This window comes from Pteropus medius, unplaced genomic scaffold (assembly GCF_902729225.1).
Source record: "Pteropus medius unplaced genomic scaffold, Ma_sr-lr_union100, whole genome shotgun sequence".
NCBI classification, from domain to species: Eukaryota; Metazoa; Chordata; class Mammalia; order Chiroptera; family Pteropodidae; genus Pteropus; species Pteropus medius.
This window is the reverse complement of record NW_024356336.1, coordinates 5,601,313-5,624,899: the sequence shown is the minus strand read 5'-3', so window position 1 is coordinate 5,624,899 and position 23,587 is coordinate 5,601,313. Positions and strand designations below refer to the sequence as shown.

The 23,587-nt window shown below is 48.9% G+C and overlaps 1 protein-coding gene and 1 pseudogene across 4 annotated transcripts in view; one reads left to right on the top strand and one right to left on the bottom strand.

Annotated features, from left to right (window-relative positions):
* ASCC2 (activating signal cointegrator 1 complex subunit 2) overlaps positions 1-22,307 on the top strand; it is a 38,466-nt gene extending 16,159 nt beyond the window's left edge. For all 4 annotated transcript variants that reach the window (XM_039862066.1, XM_039862065.1, XM_039862063.1 and 1 more), the window contains 14 exons: positions 1,077-1,187; positions 1,819-1,931; positions 5,194-5,268; positions 5,706-5,813; positions 6,061-6,129; positions 6,343-6,417; positions 7,727-7,907; positions 9,202-9,416; positions 10,324-10,443; positions 15,769-15,862; positions 15,936-16,066; positions 16,613-16,712; positions 17,992-18,071; positions 19,356-22,307. In XM_039862066.1, coding sequence (XP_039718000.1) covers positions 1,077-1,187; positions 1,819-1,931; positions 5,194-5,268; positions 5,706-5,813; positions 6,061-6,129; positions 6,343-6,417; positions 7,727-7,907; positions 9,202-9,416; positions 10,324-10,443; positions 15,769-15,862; positions 15,936-16,066; positions 16,613-16,712; positions 17,992-18,071; positions 19,356-19,527 — 1,644 coding nt within the window. In that variant the 3' untranslated portion in view covers positions 19,528-22,307. The remainder of the gene's footprint in view (positions 1-1,076; positions 1,188-1,818; positions 1,932-5,193; positions 5,269-5,705; positions 5,814-6,060; positions 6,130-6,342; positions 6,418-7,726; positions 7,908-9,201; positions 9,417-10,323; positions 10,444-15,768; positions 15,863-15,935; positions 16,067-16,612; positions 16,713-17,991; positions 18,072-19,355) is intronic.
* Positions 10,863-10,981, bottom strand: LOC120602028 (uncharacterized; annotated as a pseudogene).
* Positions 22,308-23,587: the final 1,280 nt, after the last annotated feature.

Sequence of the window (23,587 nt, the reverse complement as noted above, 5' to 3'; positions counted from 1 at the left end):
ATCTGCAGATTCAACCAACAGTGAATCAAAAATATGAAAACATTTTTTTTAAAGTTACATTGTTGCTGTCTATGGCCATGCCACCCTGAACAAGCCCAATCCCATCTGATCTCAGGAAGCTAAGTAGGGTCGGACCTGGTTAGTACTTGGGTGGTAGACCACCTAGGAAGACCAAGCAAGTGCTGTAGGTGTAAAAAATAAAAAATAAGGGATTGTAAGCTGACAAGGTCCTTGCAATCTGTGAGGTCAACCAAGGGTTGCCTTGCAAAAAAATAAAAAATTTTAAAAATAAAGTTACATTGTTGCTGATATATACTATATAGTTAGGCCTGTGATGGTTGGGTCTACTGAACATGTACAGACTTTTTTTTTCTTGACATTATTCTTTAAACAATACAGTTTAACCACTATTTATATAGCATTTATATTGTATCAGGTATTCTAAGTAATTTAGAGGTGATTTAAAGTACATAGAAGGACGTGCATAAATTGTATACAAATATTACACCATTTTACGTAAAGACTTGATCATCCACAGATTTGGGTATCCGCAGGGTATCCTGGAACCAATCCCTAGAGGATACTGAGGGAGGGAGGACTATATATAGTCACACACTAACATACTTAAAGATGGCACAATCAGTTAAAGACTTACATGATTTTACAGTGGGCTCTGTTTTACCTTCACTGTTCATTTACCATAAATGCCATCTAAAGGGGATCCAAAAACATATTCTATATTGCTGAATGTGTATCTTAAATATTTATTACTATACACTTGCCCAGCCTATCCAGTCACATAACATCTGTAGGATCCTGGGGGCATTACATACATTTTTGTCTTTTTAATCCTAACCACAATGCTATAGGAAGAATACCCCATCATCCCTATTTTACAAAGTTTTTACTCTGATCCTGCTTTCTGAGACGGTCATTATCTCAGCTGGCGTCCTGAGAGTACTGGCATAGATTCCAGAGTCCAAGGCAGTTTTGAGATCACCCATCCCTGGCTGCAGGACAGGGTCCTAGTTGCTGGTTTGACAGAATGTGGGAGAGTCATCTCTTGTGTTTCATAGGTCTTCAGCAATATCCTCCAGCACAGTGGTTTGCAAAGGGACGGGGCCAGTGCCACACCCCAGAAGCTCGAGGAGAGGGGCCGGTCAACCCCCAGCGACATGCCTCTTCTGGTGAGGTTGCCCTTCAGCCCAGGCTCTTACTGGCTGTTAGAGGACCCAGGAGCTTCTTCCCCTGCTCACAGCCCCTTTCCCCAACTTTGTAAGCAGCTAGTCCCATCACATTTAGAGCATTTTAACAGGCTTTTATTTTTCTCTGGGAGCTTCATCTAGGGATAAGTGGAAAGAACAAAGAGCTGGAATTCATGAGTTGTCAGGAGAATCAGGAAAATGTATGAGAAAGCACTCCCTGTTCTGAATACCCTCTTCAAAATGTAAGAAAAGTGTGGGCTTGGTATTCTTGTCCTCACTGGGATGCACTTTCTGTGCGGGACTACAAGTGTTGTCTTTAGATTCAGGGTTGGGTTTCCTTCATCTTAGAAGAGAGAACCATATTATTCTAGAGCTAGAAGTGACTCTAGAGATCACTGGGTGTATACTCATTGGAGCTACGGTAATAAGACCTGAGGCTTAGGGAGGTTGAGTAACTTGCCCAGATCGTGTTCCTAGAGCCAGTGTTCTCTTCCCTCACCCCCCACAAGGCATCTGCCTGTTAGGGACCCCTGGCTTTGTCAACTTTGTCTCAGGCTCTCTACAGTAAAAGAGGGGCAGAGGAGAATAATTTAATGTTTTCTTTTGGCAACAGGAATTAAAGGACATTGTTCTCTACCTTTGTGATACCTGCACTACACTCTGGGCCTTTCTGGATATCTTCCCTTTGGCTTGCCAAACCTTCCAGAAACATGACTTCTGTTACAGGTACCTCTGTAGTTCTGGCTGTTGAAGTAGAGTTCTAGTTCACATCTTTATTCAACAAATATTCACTGGATGCTCCGAACATGCCAGGCCCTCCACCAGTGTGGGGACACAAACATGAAGAAAACTGATAAGGCTCTTGCTTATGTGGAGCCTGCGTTTTACAAGCATTCCCATTTTTGGCCAAGAACAGTGTAGAGGAGATAAAAAAATCAACAACCAAGAATAGGGCAATTTCAATTCAGTTCTATTTTATTTCAAAGCCCCTATCCTGGGCAGGTGCCAGGGAGTAATAGACAAGAAGTGGTCTGTAGACTTCAGCATTTAGTCCAGGAGAGAGCACACAGAAGGAAACTGGCAGACGTGCACACATGTGGGGTGGGCTGTTGTGGCCGTATTATAAAGCATTCTGGGAACATGGACGAGGAAGGCAAAACTCTGGTGAAATAAGAGGTTTCATGATTACCCTTGAATGAGGGTCGGAAGAATAAATAGAACTTTTCAGACAGAGAAAGGTTGCAGTGGCAAGAAGAGTGTTCTAGGCTGGTGGAATGAAGCTCTTGAAGGCCCAGTGAGTGTCCTGGGTGGAGCCAGGGAATGGAGTGTGACATGCAGCAGTAGGTGGGGAGACCAGGGCAGCAGAAAAAGGAGCAGGTAACGAGATGGCTCCGGAGAAGTCAGTAGTAGTCAGATTGTGTGGAACCTTGAATTTGCTGGCAGGGATTGATTGGGGCCTTTATTCTGTAGGCAGGAGGGTGCCGCTGGAGGTTTTTATATAAAGAAGTCATGGAAAGATCCCTCTGGGATGAAGAAAGAGGTAGAGGAGGATATGGGGCAGGGAGGGAGACCCTCTTTTGCACACGTAGCACCATGAGCATCTGTTTCTTGTGCAGGGAGAAAGGGATGCAGGGCATGGGCCAGTAACCTGCATGTTGCCTGGCAGCTGCAGGGCTGGCCTGTTCTCAGGGGCCTCCGTCTGTTGCTCTTGCCAGGCGTCTTTCCCCACTGTCCAAAGGAGTGTCTGGGAGCTGCCCAAGTCTATCCACCCAGCCATCAGTCTGTTCACTTACTCACCCCTTCAACAAAGCATTTGTCTAGCGCTGATGTGTGTCAGAGATGGCAACTGGTGCTGTGACCCCGCTTGGGTCTCCTTAGCTTGTGAAAATCAGATGTTAGGATTGATCAGCTTCCCAGAGAATGTTAGAATAAAGTGTTGATCTACGCTTTCAGAGAAAAAAAAAGGGTTAGGGCGGAATAGTAGCTGTTCTCTTTTTTTAAAGGGTATCTTTTCTCATGGTAAATATGGCAAATGCTTGTAGGAATTTGGAAAATCCCAAGAAGTAGGAAATTAAAATCACAATGAGAAATCATGTTATTCTTAGACTTTTATACCATGCTTATTTTCACTTTTCATAGTCATTTTTTCATTTCGTTAAAACATCTTCTCAAATGAGGCACAGATTGCTTTTGAAAGGGTCTTTGGAGATAGAGGATGGAGGGCTGTACTTTTTAGAAGAGCCAGCTTTCCCGCAAGGGACATTTGAGGCAGGGCAATGGCTCAACTCATCTCAGGATGAGGAAGAAGAAAGGAAAACACTGCCTGGGGCTGGCCCAGCCTGTTTAAACTGCTGGAAGCCAGGAACCTGCCACTGAGCAAATGCTGCAACCTCGGTCCTAGAGAACTTTCTGCAAGGGGTTACAGTCACCAAACAGCTCTTTAGCTAATCCCTCTCATAACAATCTTCTCTTCCTTCCTCTTCAGTATATACTTGAGTATATCTGAATATAGCCCTCTCTGTCCTTTAATTTTTTGAGTGAATAATATTCACATGGTTCAAAACTCTAAAAGTATGAAATATATGGTGAAATCTCCCTCTCCCCCTTCCCCAGTTCTGTTCCTCATACACAACCATTGTCCTTAGTTCTTTTGTGGAATTTTCCAGAGATATGCATATAAACATGCATGTACATATGCATATATAAGCAAAACTGCATATTATATCATCTTGCCTCTTTAAAAAATTTAGTGCTGGCATATGAGTACTCTATGTACTATTTGCATTTTACTTTTAAATTTAATATATAACAATACATAAAGCACCTTCAGTCATTGGTACGACTGGGTAGAATTCCATTGTATGGGACTGGATTTTTTTCGATTGTTTGCTGTTACAAAAAAGCTATAAAGAATAACTGCAAACACATCATTTTGCACCTTTGCAAGTATTTCTGAGGAATAAATTCCTAGAAGTAGCATTGCAAAAACAGATGATATATACACTTTAAATTTTTAAAGATCTTGCCAAATCACCCTCCACAGAAGTTATTCCAGCTTACCCTCCCACCAGCAATGTATCCTGGCAGTGTAACCTGCCTTCTCTGTCTTCTATGTGCCGTGCTGTGGGCCTAGTATGGCCTGCCTCTTTTGGCCTAGTTACCCTCTGCTTCATATGGCACTATGCTAGGATAGAAGTTGCCAGAAGCCAGTTAATTGACAGACAAATGTTTACAGATTACGTGCTACAGATTCAGCACTCTCCTAAGCATATAGGCTACATTTTGGGCTTTAAGAGGCTAAGATGTTCAGAGATAGATAGAATTACACTACCGAAGAGAGATAGCTGCATATAAGTTGTAAGAACAACATATCCTGAGTGCTGTGCATTTAGTTCTGGGAAGGAACTGAAGGATCACTCTCGCTTGTGTGAGCATGATCTAGAACTGTGTGGCATCTTGTTAGTTTAATTTATTAAAAAAAAAAAAAAAAACCAGAATAGAAAGTTTAAATTTGAATTGGGGTTAGGTGTGAGGTTGCTAGGGCGAGAAGCAAGGTTGGCTATGCTGAGCCAGGTGTGGATGTATTAGAGGAACTACCATTTGATATCATAGGAGGTAGTCAGCTGCTGGCAATTTTTGAGCATGAAAAAGAGTGACCTTGTGTTTTTTTCCTCAAACCTCAGTGAGTCCTGGGTGGCCCTCTTGTTGCTCTGCTAGAATGAGGCCATCTGGGCCTTGGTTTCTCATCTGAATGGGGGAACGTAGCTCCAGGTTACTTTCTATGAGGCTCTTCATGGGACCAGCCACAGTGGGACAGTCTGGGGTGAACTTGGAGAAGAGCCAGGGTGGTTCCAGGCAAAAATTGTGGCGACAACTTGAGAGCAAAAAATGAGTTTTCCTGCTCCCTTGGGTTTGCTTTGATTTTCAAATGAAATGTGGTATTTATGAACTAATCCAGCCTTTCTTTAACCCATGTGTGCCTCCACAGACTGGCTTCCTTTTATGAAACAGCAATTCCTGAGCTGGAGTCTGCAATTAAGAAGAGGAGACTTGAAGACAGCAAGTGAGGCGGGGACAAAACTCTGAGTGTTGTTGTGGGTGAGAGAGGCCTAAGCACAGGCCCTGCCCTCCTGGGCTTTAGCATCGGCATCTCTGAGACAAGAAGGTGGGACCAAGGACAGTAAAACTTCAGCTGGTGCCTCCCTGCCTAGCAGCCTACTGGCCCCTGCATCTAGGCCTTTCCCTGCTCAGCTGTTGTGCCAAGTTCTTGTTAACTGGCCCACTGTTTGAGCTCAGAGGTGGCTCTGGAACCACCCGGCCTATCAGAGCCTATAGCCTTTCCCAGCTGCTGTCAACAGTGAATTGTGAAGCCTTCTCAGCCCTGGGTGTGTATAGGGGTGGTGAGGTCGGGAGAATCTGCAACTGCTAGGAATAAGCTCCCTCCACGCCTTTTTGTCTCTCAAATTTCTTTCTTTTTTTTTACCCCTCTGGCTCTCAAAGACTGCTAAGTGACCTGTGGCAGAGGCTCTCCCATTCCAGGAAGAAGCTACTGGAGATATTTCACATCCTCTTGAATCAGATCTGCCTTCTCCCCGTCCTAGAAAGCAAGTAAGCCCTTGGGAGCCACTCCCCAGGTGGAACAGCCCCCTCCCCAAGCCCAGCAGGGGTATTTTCCTTACTCTATCTCCCCTCTCCCCTGTTCTTGGGTTTCTGAGCAGAGATGGGAAACCCAGAAAAAAGCGTCTTTCCTCCAACTGGCTACAGGCCTCACAAGGGGCCAGGCAGGGTGGGTTGGGAAAGGAGCTACATATCATCTGCATTGAGTAAGCTTATCTTCCCTGGTGTCCTATTCCAGCCGTGACAGCATTCAGGGCTTCATCGAAGAGTTCCTTCAGATCTTCAGCTCCTTGCTACAGGAGAAGAGGTGAGTGTGGCTAAGCTGGGACCAGCAGTGGGACAGTCCCATGTGCTCTCATCAGTGCCCACGAGACCTTACATAATAGAGCTGCTGCTGTAATCACTACAGTCTAAGTTTCTGGAATTTGTGGTTGGGCAGCAGACACAGGGAGTGGCTCATAGGAAACCAGTGCCCCTATGGCCCCAGCCCTGTCCCTCCCATCTGGTCTCTGTCTGGCAGGTTCCTCCGGGACTATGATGTGCTCTTCCCAGTGGCCGATGATGTCAGCTTGCTGCAGCAGGCGTCGTCAACCTTGTATCCTTCTACCACAGCCACTGGAATGGGGCCTGGCCTCACCAGGTCAGAGATGGGCCACTGGAACCCAAAGGAGCAGAGGGAGGTTTACCCCAGAACACACAGGTCAGCTAGCTTTCCCTAGACCCCCGCCAAGGCCCCAGCCGCTATTTCTGGAGGAGATGACTGCTCTGGTCCTTGAAACAGGGGAGGTACAGTCCTGCTTTCTCTAGGTGTTTCTGAGTGTCTGGGCCTGTGTGATGAAGACAGACAAGTAAACAGGCAGTTAGCTAGAGTGTCATATGGGAGACATTCAGAGCATGGGAAAACCAGGGGAGGCACCTAACCTAGCAGAGCTCAGGGTGGGGGTGTCACATGGAAGTAAAGTCTACACTGAGAGCAACAGAAGGAATAGGAGATGGCCACACCCCTAGCTAAGTGTTCCCAGCAGATGGAGGACAGAGGAGCCCACAGACTTTTTGTGTAGATCGCAGAGTTGGGGTGAAGGAAAGGGGTCTAGCGGGAGTGGGTTAGGATGTGGCAGATGAGCTGGGTGCCAGTGGACCTGCATGGCCCTAGGATGATCCTCACTGAGAAGTTTGGGCTCTGCCGTGCAAGCACTGGGGAGCCGCGGGAAGGTGTAAAGCAGGGGTGACAGAGTCAGTTTTAGACTTTGGAAAAGCTCTATCTGACATAGGGAGGAGAACAGACTGACCTGGGACCTCTGTGAGGCACAGGGGCTGGTGAGGATGCCATTGCTGGCATCCAGGGATGGCTTACAGGGGTTTCAATTAGAAGTAGAGTGGGAGAGTCCAGGGCAGCTCCCACATGTCTGGCTGGGCAGTGTGCAGGGTGATAGGGAGAGGAGACATGGAAGAGCAGGCTCATGGGCCATTTTGGCAGCAGGGGTAAGTTGCTCAGTCCTTTCTTAGAGATACCCTGTGTGCTTCCAGCCTTTGCAGAAAGCCCTCAGCTGGTTCGACAGGAAGCCCAGGGGCAATGCCCCACTAGGCCTTCTTCCTGGAGATCAGTACAGAGGAGGAGCTACTGGCTCATTTAAACACCATGTCCCAAGACACTCTGAAGCCAGCCCCTGGCCCTGCCTTTACCCAGAGCTGCTGCTTTCTGCTGGGTAGCAGGTACTGGGTTTCACGGCCCATGTGGCCTGTTTCCCCATGCAGCCCAGGTGCCACCGAATGCAGCCCAGACAGCTCCTGGCAGAAGCCATATGATCAGAACCTGGAGAGAAATTGAGAAATGATGCCACTTCAGAGCTGAGGAGACAGGGTTGCGGCACCCAAGACAAAGACCCCTTAACACATCCTCATAGAGATGAGACGCGGACTGCCTACATTCTCCAGGCGATTGAGAGTGCATGGGAAGGGGTGGACCGACAGAAAGCCACCGATGCTAAAGACCCACCAGTGGCTGAGGATTTTAATGGGGTCGTGGCAACAGCGGAGCCAGTCAGTGGACTGTCATCACATCCAGAGAACTCAGAGGAAGAGGAGGTATGTGTCTGGAGTGGTGCTTTCCTCCTGCTTCAGCCCCTCCTGGCCTGTCTGAGAGATTAGGGCAGCGGGAACCCTCCCTTCTTTGATTCTACTTTCAGGGAAAAAGGTGTGTTTTAGAATAGACAGCCTGGAGCAACTGGTCAGCCCTATGCTGCCTTAGAGTCCTTAGCTGAGGGCATGCTGGGCCAGGAGTGAGGAGGAAATAAGTCTCATAAGCTGTCAAAGCCTCAGTGTTCCCTCTATCAAATGAAGCAATGGAGCTTTTTCCATGTGAAGTCCTTCTTGGCATTCTCCTCTGAACAGATCACAGTGGAGCTATTTTGGTTGCAGTTGGGACCAGTGCCTGGTCTCACCTCTTGGCCTCCCTGGAAGGCCTTGCATGAGACTGCAGGGCTCTGCCGAGTGAGTTTGGAAACCTCTGACCCAGTGCTTCCTCTCCAGGCTTTTCCAGAACTCACCAAGTTTGGCTGTACTGATTGGCCACTGAGCCCTGGACTCTTCCCTGCATGACAGGAGGCAGCATGACAGGGATTAAGACCACACAGTCTCTGGGGTCAGGCTGCTCAGGGATGTATCCTGGTCCCACCACTCACAAGCTGTATGGCCTTAGGCATGTCACTCATATCGAGCATAGTACCTCATCTATAAGATGGAGCTAGCCGCCATTCTGTCTCTGTGAGGTGGTTGGGGTTCCCAGAGCCGCCGCATGGAGCACTTTGAACCTGCCTGGCCCTCGATGCTCCATAACAGGCGCTGCTGTTCTTCCTGTTAGAGCCCAGGCCCTGTCACTGTCGCAGAACCTTGGAGAATGACAGCCCCCTCTTCCCTTCCCCGCCCTCTTCCCCATTGGGCTTCTTATCTGAGTCATGGCAGGTTTTTATTATTATTATTATTTCTTATTTGAGAATTTCCTTAAATGAAAAGCCTAATAAAATTAAGCCACATCAAGCAGTCTATAAACTGAATCCCCCTTATGGATAAGCATATAATTAAAGGAGAACATCACCACACAGTCCATGTCTTGTGGTTGCTGTTCCCCTCCAATGTCAGCCATCAACTCGTTAGAGCTGAAAAAGCTCTACCTTGGTTAGTAGAAGCCACAGCTATTTATGGAGATCCTAGTCTATGCCAGCACTGCGCTCAGCACTTCATGTGCATTATCTCCTTGAACCATTTGAAACCAGACCTCAAACCAGGTCCCCTGATTCCTAGTCCAATGCTATTTAGGGCCTGTTGACCTATTACCCACCTGGCCTTGCCTTCCCCTCCTTCACTCTGGCTCTCTCCACAGTGCATGGGGGCAGCTGCTGCCCTGGGCCCTGCCGTGTATGGTGTGGAGCTGGACTCGCTCATCTCCCAAGTGAAGGACCTCCTGCCAGATCTTGGTGAGGGCTTCATCCTAGCCTGCCTGGAGCACTATAGCTACGATCCAGAGCAGGTGATCAACAACATCCTGGAGGAGCGGCTGGCCCCTGGCCTCAGCCAGCTGGACCGCAACCTAGACAGGTGGGAGAGACAGGTGGGAGGAGGCTCATGACGGCCAGGCTGCCTCGGCCCTGACCAGAGGTGCTGTGTGGGCCCTCATCGGGGACCCTTCTTAGCTCCTCTGCCTCCCACTATTCCTTCCTTCATGTCCCAGAATTTAGCTTGTTCTGTCTTCCCCAGAGTGATGCTCTCTGACCATTTAAGCCTATGTCCTCTCTGGAGAATCTTAAAACTCTTAGGCCCCAAGAGATTCTCACATGCCCCCTGCAGGGCAGAGACATCCCTGCTGTACCTTGCAGGAAGACCAATTAGACACGAGATGTGACAGAGGGGTTGCTGAGCCCTCAGAGCTCTGAAGTTGCCGGCCTGCTCCTGTCATTGCTACCTTCCCATAGTTTCCTGAGGGAGGATGGCCAGAACTTCTCACTTCTTTCATACCTACCCTGTCTGAGTTTGACCCACTGTTCCCTGAAAGCCCATGGGGCAGCGGGAATGAGTGCATGAATGGGTGTTTCTTCCATGAACAAATGATGTTTACCAAATGAGTGAATTAAGTTAGCTCTGCCTTTGGACAAGTTCTTCAGCTTCTTTGTGCCCATTTTACACATGAGGGCACTGAGGCACAAAGAGGTCAAGTGACCTGTGGCTACCTATCTCATAGGGCTGTTATGAGCTTTAAATGAGGGAAAAAACTTTTAAGAAAATTTGTATGAATGGCATGCAAGACCAAGGGGGAGGGAGCTTTGTGTGAGGTGTGGGTGCATACCAGGCAGGCTAGAGAGAGCAGGCTTTTAGATTGTGTCCCAGGTGTGGCCGTTGAAGGGGAGTGGAGAATTTGATGGTTATAACATGGTATGGGGGAACAGGGGACACAGGTAGATATCAGCTGGCAAGTCCCCTTTAAATTGATTTCTCTGCCACCCCCCAGACAGATGAAGCCAGACCCGACACCTCTGCTGACATCTCGTCACAACATCTTCCAGAACGATGAGTTTGACGTGTTCAGCAGGGACTCAGTGGACCTAAGCCGGGTACACAAGGGCAGGAGGTGAGTGGCAGTGGGCTGCGGGGTTCCAGGCACCCCAACTCCGCAAGTGCTGTGAGAATGCAAGAGAAACTAACGCTCCATCTCTGAGGAGCTGGTCTGAGTTCAGCTCAAGGCTCCCGAGCAGCCCAGACCTGTGTGCTCCCAGCAGGCAGGGCCAGGTTCTTTAACAGTTATGCTTCAGGCTCTGACTCTAACAAAAAGCCAGAGGAGCCGAAACTGTCCCCCTGCTTTCCTTCTTACATCTTTGGATATGTTGACCATTGAATCTCTGGATGGTAGAGCTGGGCAGCGCTTCCCAGAAGCTGCTACTTGGCCTGGTTTTCTCCAGGATGACAAAACAAGAAAATTAAGGACCTGTACTGAGTGAGTTTCTCAGAAGGTGAACGTATTTTATTATTTAATAAAAAAAAGTTTTTTAACACCTACAGCGTTTGGTATTCTTAGGTGGTCTCCCATCCAAGTATTAATCAGGCCCAGCCCTGCTTAGCTTCTGAGATCAGACGAGATTGGGCATGTTCAGGGTGGCATGGCCATAGACAGAACGTATTTTATTTTAAGGCCTTTCTTTATACTGCATTTTTAGTTTGTGTCCTTCCTACTTTTTTCGGCATTAAAAGTTCATTCATGATTTATTCATTCATTCAATAAATATTTTCCCAGTGCTTAAGGCCTTCTAGGCCCCGGATTTACTAGGTGTTAGGGATGTAGTTGGGGCAGGGAGGGTGGATGAAACAGACACGGCCCCTGCCCACGTGAAGTTTGCACTAATCGGTCAAACAAACAGTATAAAATTGCAGATATAACAGGTACTACAAGGTGAAGGTGTGCAGACTTCTGAGCCTCTGGCAGGGGCTTCAGTCCAGGCAGGAAGGATCCTCTGAGGAAATGATATGGGACCGAGCGTGGAAGGATGAGGAAGGGTCAGTTGCACAAATGGAGAAGGAGAAGCTTTCCAAGCAGAGTGAACAGAAGGGGCAGTGGCCCTGAGGCCCTGGGGACCATGATGATGATCCCTTTAGCCAACATATTTTATGTTTTGGAAAGATCACTTGACTTTGGAATGGAGACTCATGGGCATGACCGAGAGTTGGTGATGGTAGAGAGGATCACATAGCAGAGACACTGTGCTAAGTCCCCCAGAGTTCTCCTAAATGGTGTTGGTGTATGAAATCCAGATATCTGGGCACTGTGGATGAGAATAGTCTCCCTTCCCCCACCCCTGCCCCCGTTATATAGATGGAGACAATGAGGTTCATACAGGGGTGAGGACTTGCCTCATTCTTATGATAGGAGCCCCAGTGACAGAATTGCAAGCTGCTGCTTCAGTAAGAGCCCTGTGCTATTTCTCCTCCCTAGGGCCGTCCAGTGCTGGCCAAGGGCTTGGGGAGCAGGCACAGGGCAGCTGTAAAGCCATCTGGCTGGTTGGACAGGAAATAATTGTAAACTGCCTAGTCACACACATTGCAACATCCCCAGATCCTAGGCCAGGGATGGTATCCTGCATCAGTGGCCACTGTTCCAGGCAAGAATGACCTGCAGCTACTGCTGTGGGGAGAGGGGCAAAATGAGGACCGTGCCCCTGCTCATAGAGCACTCCAAGCTGCCAGGCAGAGAGAATGGGTGGCAAATATTTACTGAAATCATTGTGCTGGATAGCCAAGGGCAGGAGATTGCAAAGAGGCAGAGCCTCCATTCATGTATTCATTATTTACTCATTCAGCAAATATTTATTAAGCGATTTACTAGTGCCAGATCCTGGGCAGTAGGGAGACAAGGTGAATAAAGTGCCCAGAGCTCGCCTTTAAATGACACAGAGACCGTGGGAAAGACTTAGACCATTAAATAAGCAGTGACAGAGTGGGAGAGGTGCTAGGTGGAGCATACGGCGGCCTCCTAATCTGAGTAAGGCAGAGGGCCCTGGGCCCTGGGCCCTGCCCTCAAGGACCACAAGAGGAATTAAGTAGTGCAAGGCAGGTCACACTTGAATTAAAATGTGTGTGTGTGTTAATAAATCAGGTAGGATACACTCAGTGGCTCAAGAAATAAGGAAATCTGTTTCCTTGTATGACAAGAAATTGCAAGGTAGGGCAGCCTAGGCTTGGTTAACCTGCGTGCAGCCACATCATCAAAGATGCATCTTTTCCATCTGTTGGAGCTGGTTGCCTCAAGGGTACTTGGTGGCTGCTGCTGTTGGAGCCACAACCTCCAGAAATGACAATGCCAAGAGGAAGTCTGGGCCAGGTCTTCCTGTATCTCTCTTAGACACCAGGAAACCTTTCTCAGAAGTCTCAAGATTTCTTCACATCTCACTGGGGAACTGGGTCACAGGGCTGAGATCCAGGGCACCAGGAGAAGGGGAAAGGGTAGAAGGACCTGAACAAAATGAGGGTCCGTTAGGAGTAAGGATGAAGTAGTGGGTGGCTGTTGGGTAGACATCAAGCACATGTGCTGCACGTTTATCATAGCTAAATGAAGGAGGCAGTGAGTATAAGGCGGGGGTCCCATAATGTCTTTGGACTTAACAATGGTGCACTGGAAGATAATAAGTGTTCTCCCCCAATAAAGGTTCTATGGCCAGAAAAGTCTGTGTACTCTTCCTCTAGGAGAGTCACGGAGCACATTAACAGCTCTGACAAGCCCTACAGTAAAAGAAATAGGATTCACTTTGTTGAGCCCAGCGGGTTGCAGGTCTACTTCTACTTATTTTACTTCACATCATCCCAGCTCAGGAAGTAGCAAAGCAGACTTGAGTCAGGAGACCTATGTTCAGGCCTCCTGCTGGTAGAAGATGTGTGACTTTGGGAAGGTTACTGTGCCCTTGGATCCCCTGATTCCTCACCTGGAAAAGGAAGGGTTTGTTGCCTCTGAAGGCCCTTTAGAAGTTCACAGGCGCCAGTTTGAGTTGGGCCTTGAAGGATAGGCTGAAGGAAGTGGGGAGGGGAATGGCAGTCAGGCTTCAGGGAGCCCACATGTTCCCTGGGCTCACTGCCATCTTCAGGAGGCCAAGGAAGCAACCTGCTCCAAAGACAGTCTCCGAAGCCACTGCTGCCTGTATTTCCAGACTTGACTGAAGTTCTGGCCCTCTGATGGATCTTTTCCCAGCTAATTTTGCCCCTAATATTCTTTTGCTTCCTGACTCTGAATGAGATCCTGGGGCCAAAGCTGCACCTCCCTAGATGGGATAGACAGGGTGCCTAGGGTGCCAAGTTCCACTGTCCTTAGCTGTGTCCTCTGCAAGTACCTGGCTCGGGCTGGTGGAGTTAGTCAGGCTTCTCTTTCTGGGCCTGCCAGGGAGCCACATAACCGGAGATCACACAAGTGCAAAAGAACCACCCTACTTTTCAGAACTTGGGACAGTGTGGACCAGGGGCCATGGGATATAACAGAACAGTGGCGCCTCTCATTTAGCCTTGGTTCCCTGGCCGAGCACAGGTCCTCGCACCTAGTAGGCCCTCAGGAAATGTGTGTTGAGTGAATGGTTGTGCTCCTGCCAGTGGCACCAGCCACTTAGAGAAGCTTGGGCCCTTTCACTTCCTCCCCACCTTTTTTTCTCTCCAGCCCCCAACTTGGCAGAGAGCCAGTTAAGAGCCAAGGTCACAGTCACAGGCCTGCTTTCCTGATGTGATATGAAAGATTCCTGGGGACTGAGATTTTTCCCTTGTCCAGATCAAATGCTCTCCTCCTCATAGAGCCTCCATTCCCCCTTCCCCAGACCCCCAGCTGGACCCCCTGAGCCAGAGTTTATTCCTCCTTTCTCTGAGTTTCGAGGGCTTGCTTGCCTCCATTTAGTACATTTCATGTTAGCTACCATTTGCCTATCTGTCACCCCTGCTAGACTGTGATTTCCGTGAGGGCAGATTCATATTTTACTCTTTTCTCTGTCTTTCCCAACAACTCAGCCTTACTACCCTGCCTAGCAGCCCAGTAAAAACTGTTGAAGGAAACCCTCACCAGCCACTCTGGAGGCTGCTGTCCTGACCTGCCCCAAGCTCCCAAGCAGACAGCCAGACTCAGGCACCTGCCCCTCCCTGCACCAAAAGCCAGTTAATAGAAGATTTTTATGGGAGCTGCATATGGCTTTGTGTCTCTTTTTTTTTCCCCTTACTCTTGATACATTCCAGAGACTTGATTTCATAGCTAAGCTGGATTTTCTTGCCTAGCATCTCATATTGATTTTCTTCTGCAGGGCTCAAAACTATATGCCATTCCACAGGCCTATGTGTCTGACAAGCCAGTTGTTGTTGTTGTTGTTGTTGTAGTTGTAGTTGTGTTTTTGACAGGCCAGGTTTTTCTACAGATTTGCAAAGCCGTGAGTCAGGAGGCCTGAGTCCCCACCACAGCTGTGCCACAGCTTACTGTGACCCCAAGCAATCCCTCCCCTTCCCTACACTGCACCAGAGTTTCCTCACCTGTGATGTGATGAGAGTTGAACTTTCAGCCTCTTTCTTCCCATGCAATCTGACGTGGAAGATTGAACATAGAACAGATAGAAAGCCACTGTAGTGAAGTGGAGGTAAAAGGAAGAGGCTGGGACCCCCTCCTCATCCCTAACATCCCAGAGAGCCGCTGGGGCTCTCCTGAGCTCAGTAAGAAAACCACATGTGGTCTTGCTCTTTCTTAAATGTTTCTTTTAAAAGACTCAAATAACCCAGGGTCCTCCTGGGAGTCACCATTATCGATTGGGGGGCGGAACTTTCTAGTACCCTCTCCGTGCATTTACATACATGGATATATATGTGCCTGTAGGAACAGATAGTTGGTCTGGTTTGCTTTCCGCTTTTTATACATACGGAATCATATTGTGTGTGTTCTTTTGTAGCTTGCTTTTTTCCTCGGGAATAAGTCAGAATTTTTTCTCCGTCAGCACAAATAGATCAAAGCCATTCTTAAGAACTGTTGTACGGTGTTCTGTAATACAGATGTGGCACAGGTCATTTGGCTCTTTTACTGGTGATGGATATTAGTTGCTTTCTATTTTCTCTGTTACAAACTATGTTGAAAAGGAAATCCCTGGTCAGACCTCTGGAAGCACATGGCCAGCATTTCTCTAGGGTGGATGCCTCGAAGGGGGATTTCCTTGTCAAAGGGTGGGCACGTTTCAAGTTCTAACAGCTGCTCCTGGGGTGCCCTCCAAAGTAGCACATGGCACCAGCAGTAGGGAGTCTCAGCTGCCCACACTCCTGCTAGTGCTTGGTACCCGTTATCCCAGTTTTTGGTGGCCTGAGGGGTGAAGAAGTGAGCCAGTGATCTCTCCAGGCCCTCACACTCCACAGCCTTCAAAACCTGACGATTCCCCTCTCCTTTGCTGTTCCCTCTCAATGCCAGGAAGGTGGAGAATACACGGAGCCTGCTGAACGACAAGCGGGAGGTGGTGGCGCAGCGGCAGCGCTACGAGCAGTACAGCGTGGTGGTGGAGGAGGTAGGTGTCCATGCTGGGCTGGGGAAGCTGGCCGGCCCCTGGGCCCCACTGACCCACACTTCTGCCGTTGCAGGTGCCGTTGCAGCCAGGTGAGGGCCTATCCTACCACGGTGATAACTATGAGGATGAGTACGATGATACATACGATGGCAACCAAGTGGGCGCCAACGATGCTGACTCGGATGATGAGCTCATCAGCCGCAGGTGAGGCCATAGTTTGGCCAGAGAGTGGAATTCCAAGGGCAGAGTGGCTTTCGGCCCATGGGGCTCTCCCGTAGCCTCTTATTTATACAGATGGGGAAGCTAAGGCCCTGATCACATGAGCAAGTCAATGGCAGAACCAGAGTCCAAACCCAGGCCTATTGACTCCTAGTCTAGTGCTCTCTACAACCCCAGCCATCCCCTTGGCTGGTTAGTCCAACCTACCCTCAGTGAGCCAGCATTAATTTGGTTTTATGTAGTAGTTTTATACTGTTCTTTTTAATTGCAGAAAACTTTTCCCAGTGGAAAGATGGAGATTCCCCAATGCAGATAAAAACAGAGCTGGAGACCCCCTCGCCCTGAGCTCAGTCTCCCCTAAGCCCCCATGTCAGACTGTGGTACCCTCAAAGAATTCGGGTACTGGAGCAAAGCTGACTTGAAAAGCCCTCTCTATTGGCCTCCTCTCACCCAGTCCAATTCCCTACTCCCAGAGGCTCTCTCTCCAGGTTTAATCTAGTCTTTGATCTTACTTTCTCTTTAAACCCTTAGGCCCTTCACCATCCCTCAGGTGCTGAGAACCAAAGTGCCCAGAGAAGGGCAGGAGGAGGATGACGAGGAGGAGGAGGAAGCTGAAGACGAGGCCCCCAAGGTATCTCCTTGGCATGTGGCAGATGAAGGGGAAGATGCAATTCTGAAGGGTGAATCGGGAGCATTGTGCACTCCCTTCCCTGTACCTGGCCTCAAGGCAGCCCCAGCATCACTGCCCAGGAGAAGAGAGGCCCCTCTGAGCCCAAGATGTCTGCTTAGATTGCTGCTGGCTTAGAACTCACCTCTGCTGCCCAAGGGATGGATCAAAGGCCAGGCCTTGAGCTACTGGATTTATTAGGCTGAGGAGCCTGGGGGCCAGAAGGGGGGCAGCTGTTGGCTGCCATGCCCAGGATGGCAATCTTTAAAATCAGAGAGGCTTCAGAGCCCAAGGGCTCTTAGAGGTCATCTGGGCTGGAGAGTTTGAAAATTGTTTTTTAGCAGGTAAACTTTACTTCAAATGAAATTTTAACTAGAACCTCAACATGTAAAACAAATTAAAATGTTCAAAACTCAGGTTAAATGGATGGCAGCCTGGGACCCCTAAGTCCCCTCATGCCCTCCCACCAGGGTGACAAATTCCGATGTGTGTTGTCTAAGTGATTGAGTAGCAGGTCGTGGTGGAGACTGACCCTGGTGGTGGGCAGCACACACGCCCTGTCCAAGGGGCCCCTCAGCATAGCGTAGGCCAGAGCTTCTGGGGCTTTTCCTGCTCCAAGATTTTTTATAAAATATTCCAGATTTTTTGTGAAATATTCCAGTTTCAAACTACTTCTACTTGTTTTTTGTTTTTTGTTTGTTTTTAATTGTACGATCCACCAAAGCCTGTCGTGTTCTTTAGGTCACAGTGATTCATTTCATTCTTGCTAGTCCAGGCTTCTTTCCCTCTTGGAACAGAAAATGGTCCTCCAGAATGGGTGCTCCCACAGCATGTTGCTGGTCGCACCAGTGTGGGGGACAAGTTAGCTTCCAGGGGCGACTCTCTTGGCTTTCAAGGCCCTACATGGCCTCTCATGGTGGCCATCCTGGCCTTCCCTGCATTGCTTTCATTTGTCATTGTTATGCTCCAATGGATCACCAGCCCTACTCTGCCTATCCCAGAAGCCTCCGTCCCTTTTGCTGCCTCTCCCTAGGGGAATTGGTGGAAAGGTTGGAGGAGGAGGCTTCTAGCAGAAACCTTGAACCATAGCAAGCACAGTTCCATTCTTGGGCGTCACCTTGCTATGCTGTGGTTTCCCAGACCTCCTGGCCTGGAGGCATAACAGGTCTCAGTCAGGCACAACCTCGCCGTGGCTTAGGGAAATAGGGCGACTCATGAGTCTTTTCTCCCCTTTCCTCCACAGCCTGACTATTTTGTGCAGGACCCTGCAGTGCTGCGGGAAAAAGCAGAAGCCAGGCACATGGCCTTCCTTGCCAGGAAGGGGTGAGCATTTAAGAAGCTGTTTCTAAAGAGAGAGAGCCCATCTGGGGAAGGCCCAGTTAACCACCAGGAAGCCCACACATAAACTCTAAGTATTTTACATGTATAAATTTATTTCTCACAACAACCCTATGAAGTAGCTACTATTATCATTATCTTCATTTTACAGATGAGGAAACTGAGGCCCAGAAATGTTAAGTAACCTGCCAAAGGTCACACAGTAGCTGGTGGAGCAAAGATTAAGTCCAGGTGGCTCAGCTCTGGGGTCTACACTTGTAACCATTACTTGACAAACACTCCAAGGGATTATCACCCAGTGTGGGAGCCTGATGGGTCCACAGCTAGCTGGCGTCAGGCAGAATGTAAAATGCAAGAGAGCCCAGACAGACACACATGGCTGAAAGAGCCATGATAAGGACAGGGGCACTTGAGTTGGACCCTTAAAGGTGGAAAGAGTACAAAGGAGTTTGTCATGTGAGGGCAGAAAGGCAAGAAAACACAGGTGTGGCCTTTGGAGGGGAGCTGGGAACACATAACCAGAGACATTTGTAATTCATCCCTCGTCCCAGAGAGGAAATGGTCCAGAGGGGCCAAGGACCTACCCGAGGTCCCTCCTCCAATTGAAGGCCAAAGCATGGGTGGAAGCCAAGTCCTCTGTTCTGGCCCTGAGACTCCCACAGCACTGTCCACTGGGTGCAGGAGGAAGTGGGCAGGAATTTAGATCTCATTCTAAAGGCAGTAGGGAGCCACAGAAGGTTATTGAGCACGGGGCAGCACAACTTTGACTTCTCGTCCATCCCAACCCCCTGATCACAGAGCTCTGGGCAAACCCAGCAGTTGGGATGGTCTGAAAAGGTCCTAGGTCATGTCTGTGAGTGAACTTGGTTTTGAAGCCAAGCAAGGCCCTGTATAGAATAGGAATATTATCTCATCTGTAACATGAGGCCTGGGGTTGAGAAGGGAGCAGACCCATCCCTGAGCATTCTTCCTTTCTTTGCGTGGGCTGCAGTTAGCCCACTAGCTGGTCCTTCCTCACAGCTTCACCAGGGTCCCATCTAGAGGCAAGGCTCAGAGAAGAGGATTCATCAGGCACAGGGCTGGCCGGAGCCCCCAGAGCCCTGCCCCTGCCGGGTTCCATTTCTCTTTCCACTGGAAGTTGGGACATAGGTGGCCTGGCCTAAGCTGTGTGTCCTTTCCAAGGGACCTCTGAGGAAGGCTGTGGGCTTTTACTATCAGAACTTCTTCTGGCTGATGGGTTCTCCTGGGGATGGGTTATTCCTCCGTCAGGTACCGGCATGACAACTCGACAGCAGTGGCTGGTAGTCCCCGGGGCCATGGGCAGGGTCGTGAAACAACCCAGGAACGCAGGAAGAAGGAAGCCAACAAGTCGACACGAGCCAACCACAACCGGAGAACCATGGCCGACCGCAAAAGGAACAAAGGCATGATTCCATCCTGAAGCCGCCATGCCAGAACCAGCTGGGAGGCAGTGGTGCCAAACCCACCAGGCTGCGTTTCTATAGCCCGGGGCCTCCTCACCAGGTGGTCTCCTGCCAGGGTCCCAAGTTCAACTCAATCCCTCAACAGCCTCAGCTTTGCAGCCCCTGAGAAGGCCACCTCGTTGTCCACCAGCCAGCCGTGAGCGCCTTCTTGTAGAACACACAGTGCCTTATCCCACAGTGGAGAAACTCCTGGGCCAGTGAGCAGGTGAAAGGGATGGGGACAGAGCGCCAAGGCAAGCCCCGCAAACCTGTGCAGCAAGACACCACTTCCCTCTTTCCTTAGACAGCAGGAAACCTGTATATTCCAAAAAAAAAAAAAAAGGCCTGCAAATAAAGTTTTTGACCCTTTTAAGCAATCATCCATGATGTGCCCATGACCCACTTACCCTGTGTCCCATTCTTCAGTGACCCCCACTGTCTGGAGATGAAGCGGGCAGGATGGCCATGATCTTTTCATTAACCTTTTGCGCTTGCCTCTTATTGCAACTCCTCCTAATGTTGCTCTGCCTTGCTGTGTGTCCCTGAGAACATCGCTGCCTCTCTGAACCTTCAGTGTCTGCTTATGGAAGAAAGGATTCAGCATGTGAAGCCTTGCAACCCTGTCTATTATCTCCTTCAGTCCCCACCACCTACACCAGAGGAGGTAGGCACTATTGTCCGCCCCAGAGTACAGATGAGGAAGGTACACACTGAGAGCTGAAGGTGCCTGCCCAGGCCACAGCTAGGGAGTGGGATAGCAGAGGTGGACACTCCGTCTGACTCCTGGCCTTTATAAGGTCCTAGCCCCTGTGAGTAATATCATCTCCATCTCAGCTGCCCTGAGGACCCTTGTCCAGCAGCAGAACCAGTACTGGAACTCAGTGCCTCCTGGTTGCGCATACATTCTTAAATCCTCCAAACTCAAAGGGTCGGAGACTAGAAGAAACAAGTGAGGGTATTACTGCCAAGCCCTGTTGGAGCAAGTGGGACGTGGGCCTAGTTCCTCAGAGCCCCCTCCCAAGCGTGGCCAACTGGCTTCTAGAATGACAGCAGCTGCCAGGCATCCCGATTCCCACACCCCCCTGAATGTTACTGAACAATGGCAGATCAGCAGTGGGGCATTTGCTGGGACGATCCAACCCAGCCTGGCCTGTAGTCCATCAGTAGAAGCCAGGGCCCCTGCCAAGCTGGACCTTGACAAACCATCCTAGACACTAGCACAATTTATTTGCATGTGGTTAGGATGAGCATCTGAAGCAGCAAGGCAGACAAGCACTTGAAAAATTGGTTTTGTTAGGTCAGCCTGCACAAGTGAAAATCAATAGCAATTCCTCTGTGTCACGCCAGTTCTTTTGGCGTATTAGCAATGTGGAACAGATGTGGGGATGGCACCCTCCCCTCATGCTGCAAGTTAACAGATCAGGCCTGGGGTCAGCCATCCTGACAGGCAGCAGGAAGACTGTTTTCTTCCTAGACGCATTTGCCAGAGCAGGGGCAAGAGCCGTTCTTTTCTCTGTCACTGTCTACTCAGACCCAGCTCTTGTCCCTGGAGCAAAGTAAGGCGAGTCAAGGAAGCTCCTGGGCTTTACTTGCCTTACCTGTTACTGTTCATACAGCCCTCTCACCTTCACTTTGTCATCTGTACCTCCAGACTACCCAGAGTGGTGTTCAGGCCTCATATTAGCTTCCTGGTTTAAAGGACTTGAGAAGACAGAAGTGATTTTTTTCAAATTTTCCAAAATGTAGTGCCAGGTCAAATTTAGTCTCCCTTAAGGAACTATGTGTTTGCTCATTTTAGACCTTGAGGGCACCCTTTCAGGGATGCCTTGAAAACAGCTCAGGGGTCATCCCGAATGGTGCTGGTAGGCACATCCCTTCTCCTCTTGGGGCTTGAGTTTTCCCATCTGCAAAGTGGGTACGTTGGACCAGATGGATGGTTTCCCCTTGGTGCCAATTAAATCCTCTAAGGAGGTCCCAAGTTTTAAGACAGGCAATGGCAGAGGTGTTATAAGCGAAGTGGGTTGGGGTCTCTGAACCCTGCCCACTCGATCACTGGGGCCTACCACCACCACTACTGTTCCTAAGTAGGAATTTTCCAAGTGCCTTCTCTGTACCCTGGCAGAGAATGTGACTATCACAGGCATTTCCCAGGAAGCTTTTAAGACCTGTGCGTCTGAGAGGACTTAATACTTGTCTTTGTTTCTAGTCCGTGAGTGGCAAGGGTGATAAACATGTTTGTTTGAACAGTGCTTCTATGAGTGGGTGGACAGAGCCTGTCATTATTTATAAAAGGAAGCCCAGGAGCCCAAAGAGTGACTTGCCCAAAGCCCATTGCAAGTTAGCAACAAAGGAACCTGGATACAGATTCTTTCTGAGTGGCTCCCCTTAGCTCGGTGCAGTCTGGAAGAGCAAATGGTTGTGAAGAATGCCTGTCCCTGCCACACCAGGAGCTCGGGGTAAATAATACAGGAAGAAGACAAAAATAAAACCCACCAAAAATGCGGTGGGGGGGGGCGGATTATGGAGCTTCTCCACCCCTTTAAATGATGTCAATGAAAATTTGCTAGGCATCTGGGAAACTAAATATTCAAGAATAATTTTTTTTAAAGAATAAATTTGAATATATGATGGTCATGCACCCTGATTGTGAAAATGTTAAAAAGATTTTGCATACAGACCAAATCTGGAAGGGAATGTTCATAAATGAAAATTATGGAGACCGTGATGCTATGTAATAAGAATAAAAGCACTTACCAAGCACTTGCCATGGCCAGAGTTTCTGCTGGGCTCTTTCTTTGCATTATTATCTTGTTTAATCTTCACAAGGTAAGTACAAATGAGAAAATCGAGGTACAGAGAGGGTAGGAGACGACCAAGCAAGGTCACACATTTAGCAAGTGACTAAAGAGGGATTCAGTCCCAGGATTATCTCCAAAGCCCACATTCTTAACCTTTACGCTGCCTGCCATCTCTTTCCTCCATGCCTGCATCCTTGGTACTGTTCTTACAAAGAAAGAAAAAAATACAAGGAAAATAACTGTAGGACAGGAGGGTGGGAAATCTCATTTCATCAGGCCAGGCTGATGGGATTCCAGTTGAATGTTAGACCATTTGATATTGTCCCACAGATCTCAGATGCTCTGTTCCATTATTTTCACTTTCTGTCTTCAAATTAATTTATCATTTCCTCTGTGCATCCAGTCTACCATTAAGCCCACTGAATAATTATTTTTGTGTTCTGTCCCTTTTCAGGGGAAGTGGAGAAAAGGCTGGGGGTAGAGCATTTCAGCTGAGACAGGACAGTGGAGCTTGGGGAGCACTGAGGGGGCCAAAAGGCTAGGAAAGTCAAAGGGTCCAGGGTGCATGTGAAAGGAGTAGAAGAGAGAGAGTGAGCCCAGAGTTAGGGTCATAGGCTAAGCTAGGCTGTGGCCTAGACATTTGTCCAGAGCAGCAGCTTTCAGTGTTTGTGGTCTGCCCTCAGGGCTTGCAGCATAGGCGGTCAGCCCCAAGGGAGGCGAGGACAAGTATATCCACTTGGCACACATTTACCAAGATCTGCTAGGTGCCAGGCGCTACACCAGGCATATGTGAGAAAGACCCAGGCCTTACCCTCATGAAGTTCATCATCCAGTGGGGATCTAGATGTTAAGACATTTTGGAAAAATGGTTAGTAACAGTTATGCTAAGTCCTAATAAATAAATGAAGAAATGAGTAGGCAACATCAACAGAAAGAGGCCAAGAGCGAAGACACTTTCCAGAAACAGAGAGTGGTAGTCACAGTGTCAGGCAGTAGCCAAGAGGTCAACTGCTAAGGCAGTGGGGTATCCTGGGGCTCTGTCCCAGCTTTGCCAGGAAGCAGAGGGGAGGCAGCCAGTGTAAAGAATGGAAGATGAGGAAGAGAAGGAAGGAGATGGGCCTGTCTTGAAAGGAACTTGACATTAAAGAGGAGGGAGATGGGGCTCTGAGGTAAAGAAGAAATGTTAGAACCCCAAACATGTTTATGGGATGGCTAAAAGGAGCTGGGGAGTCTCCAGAGG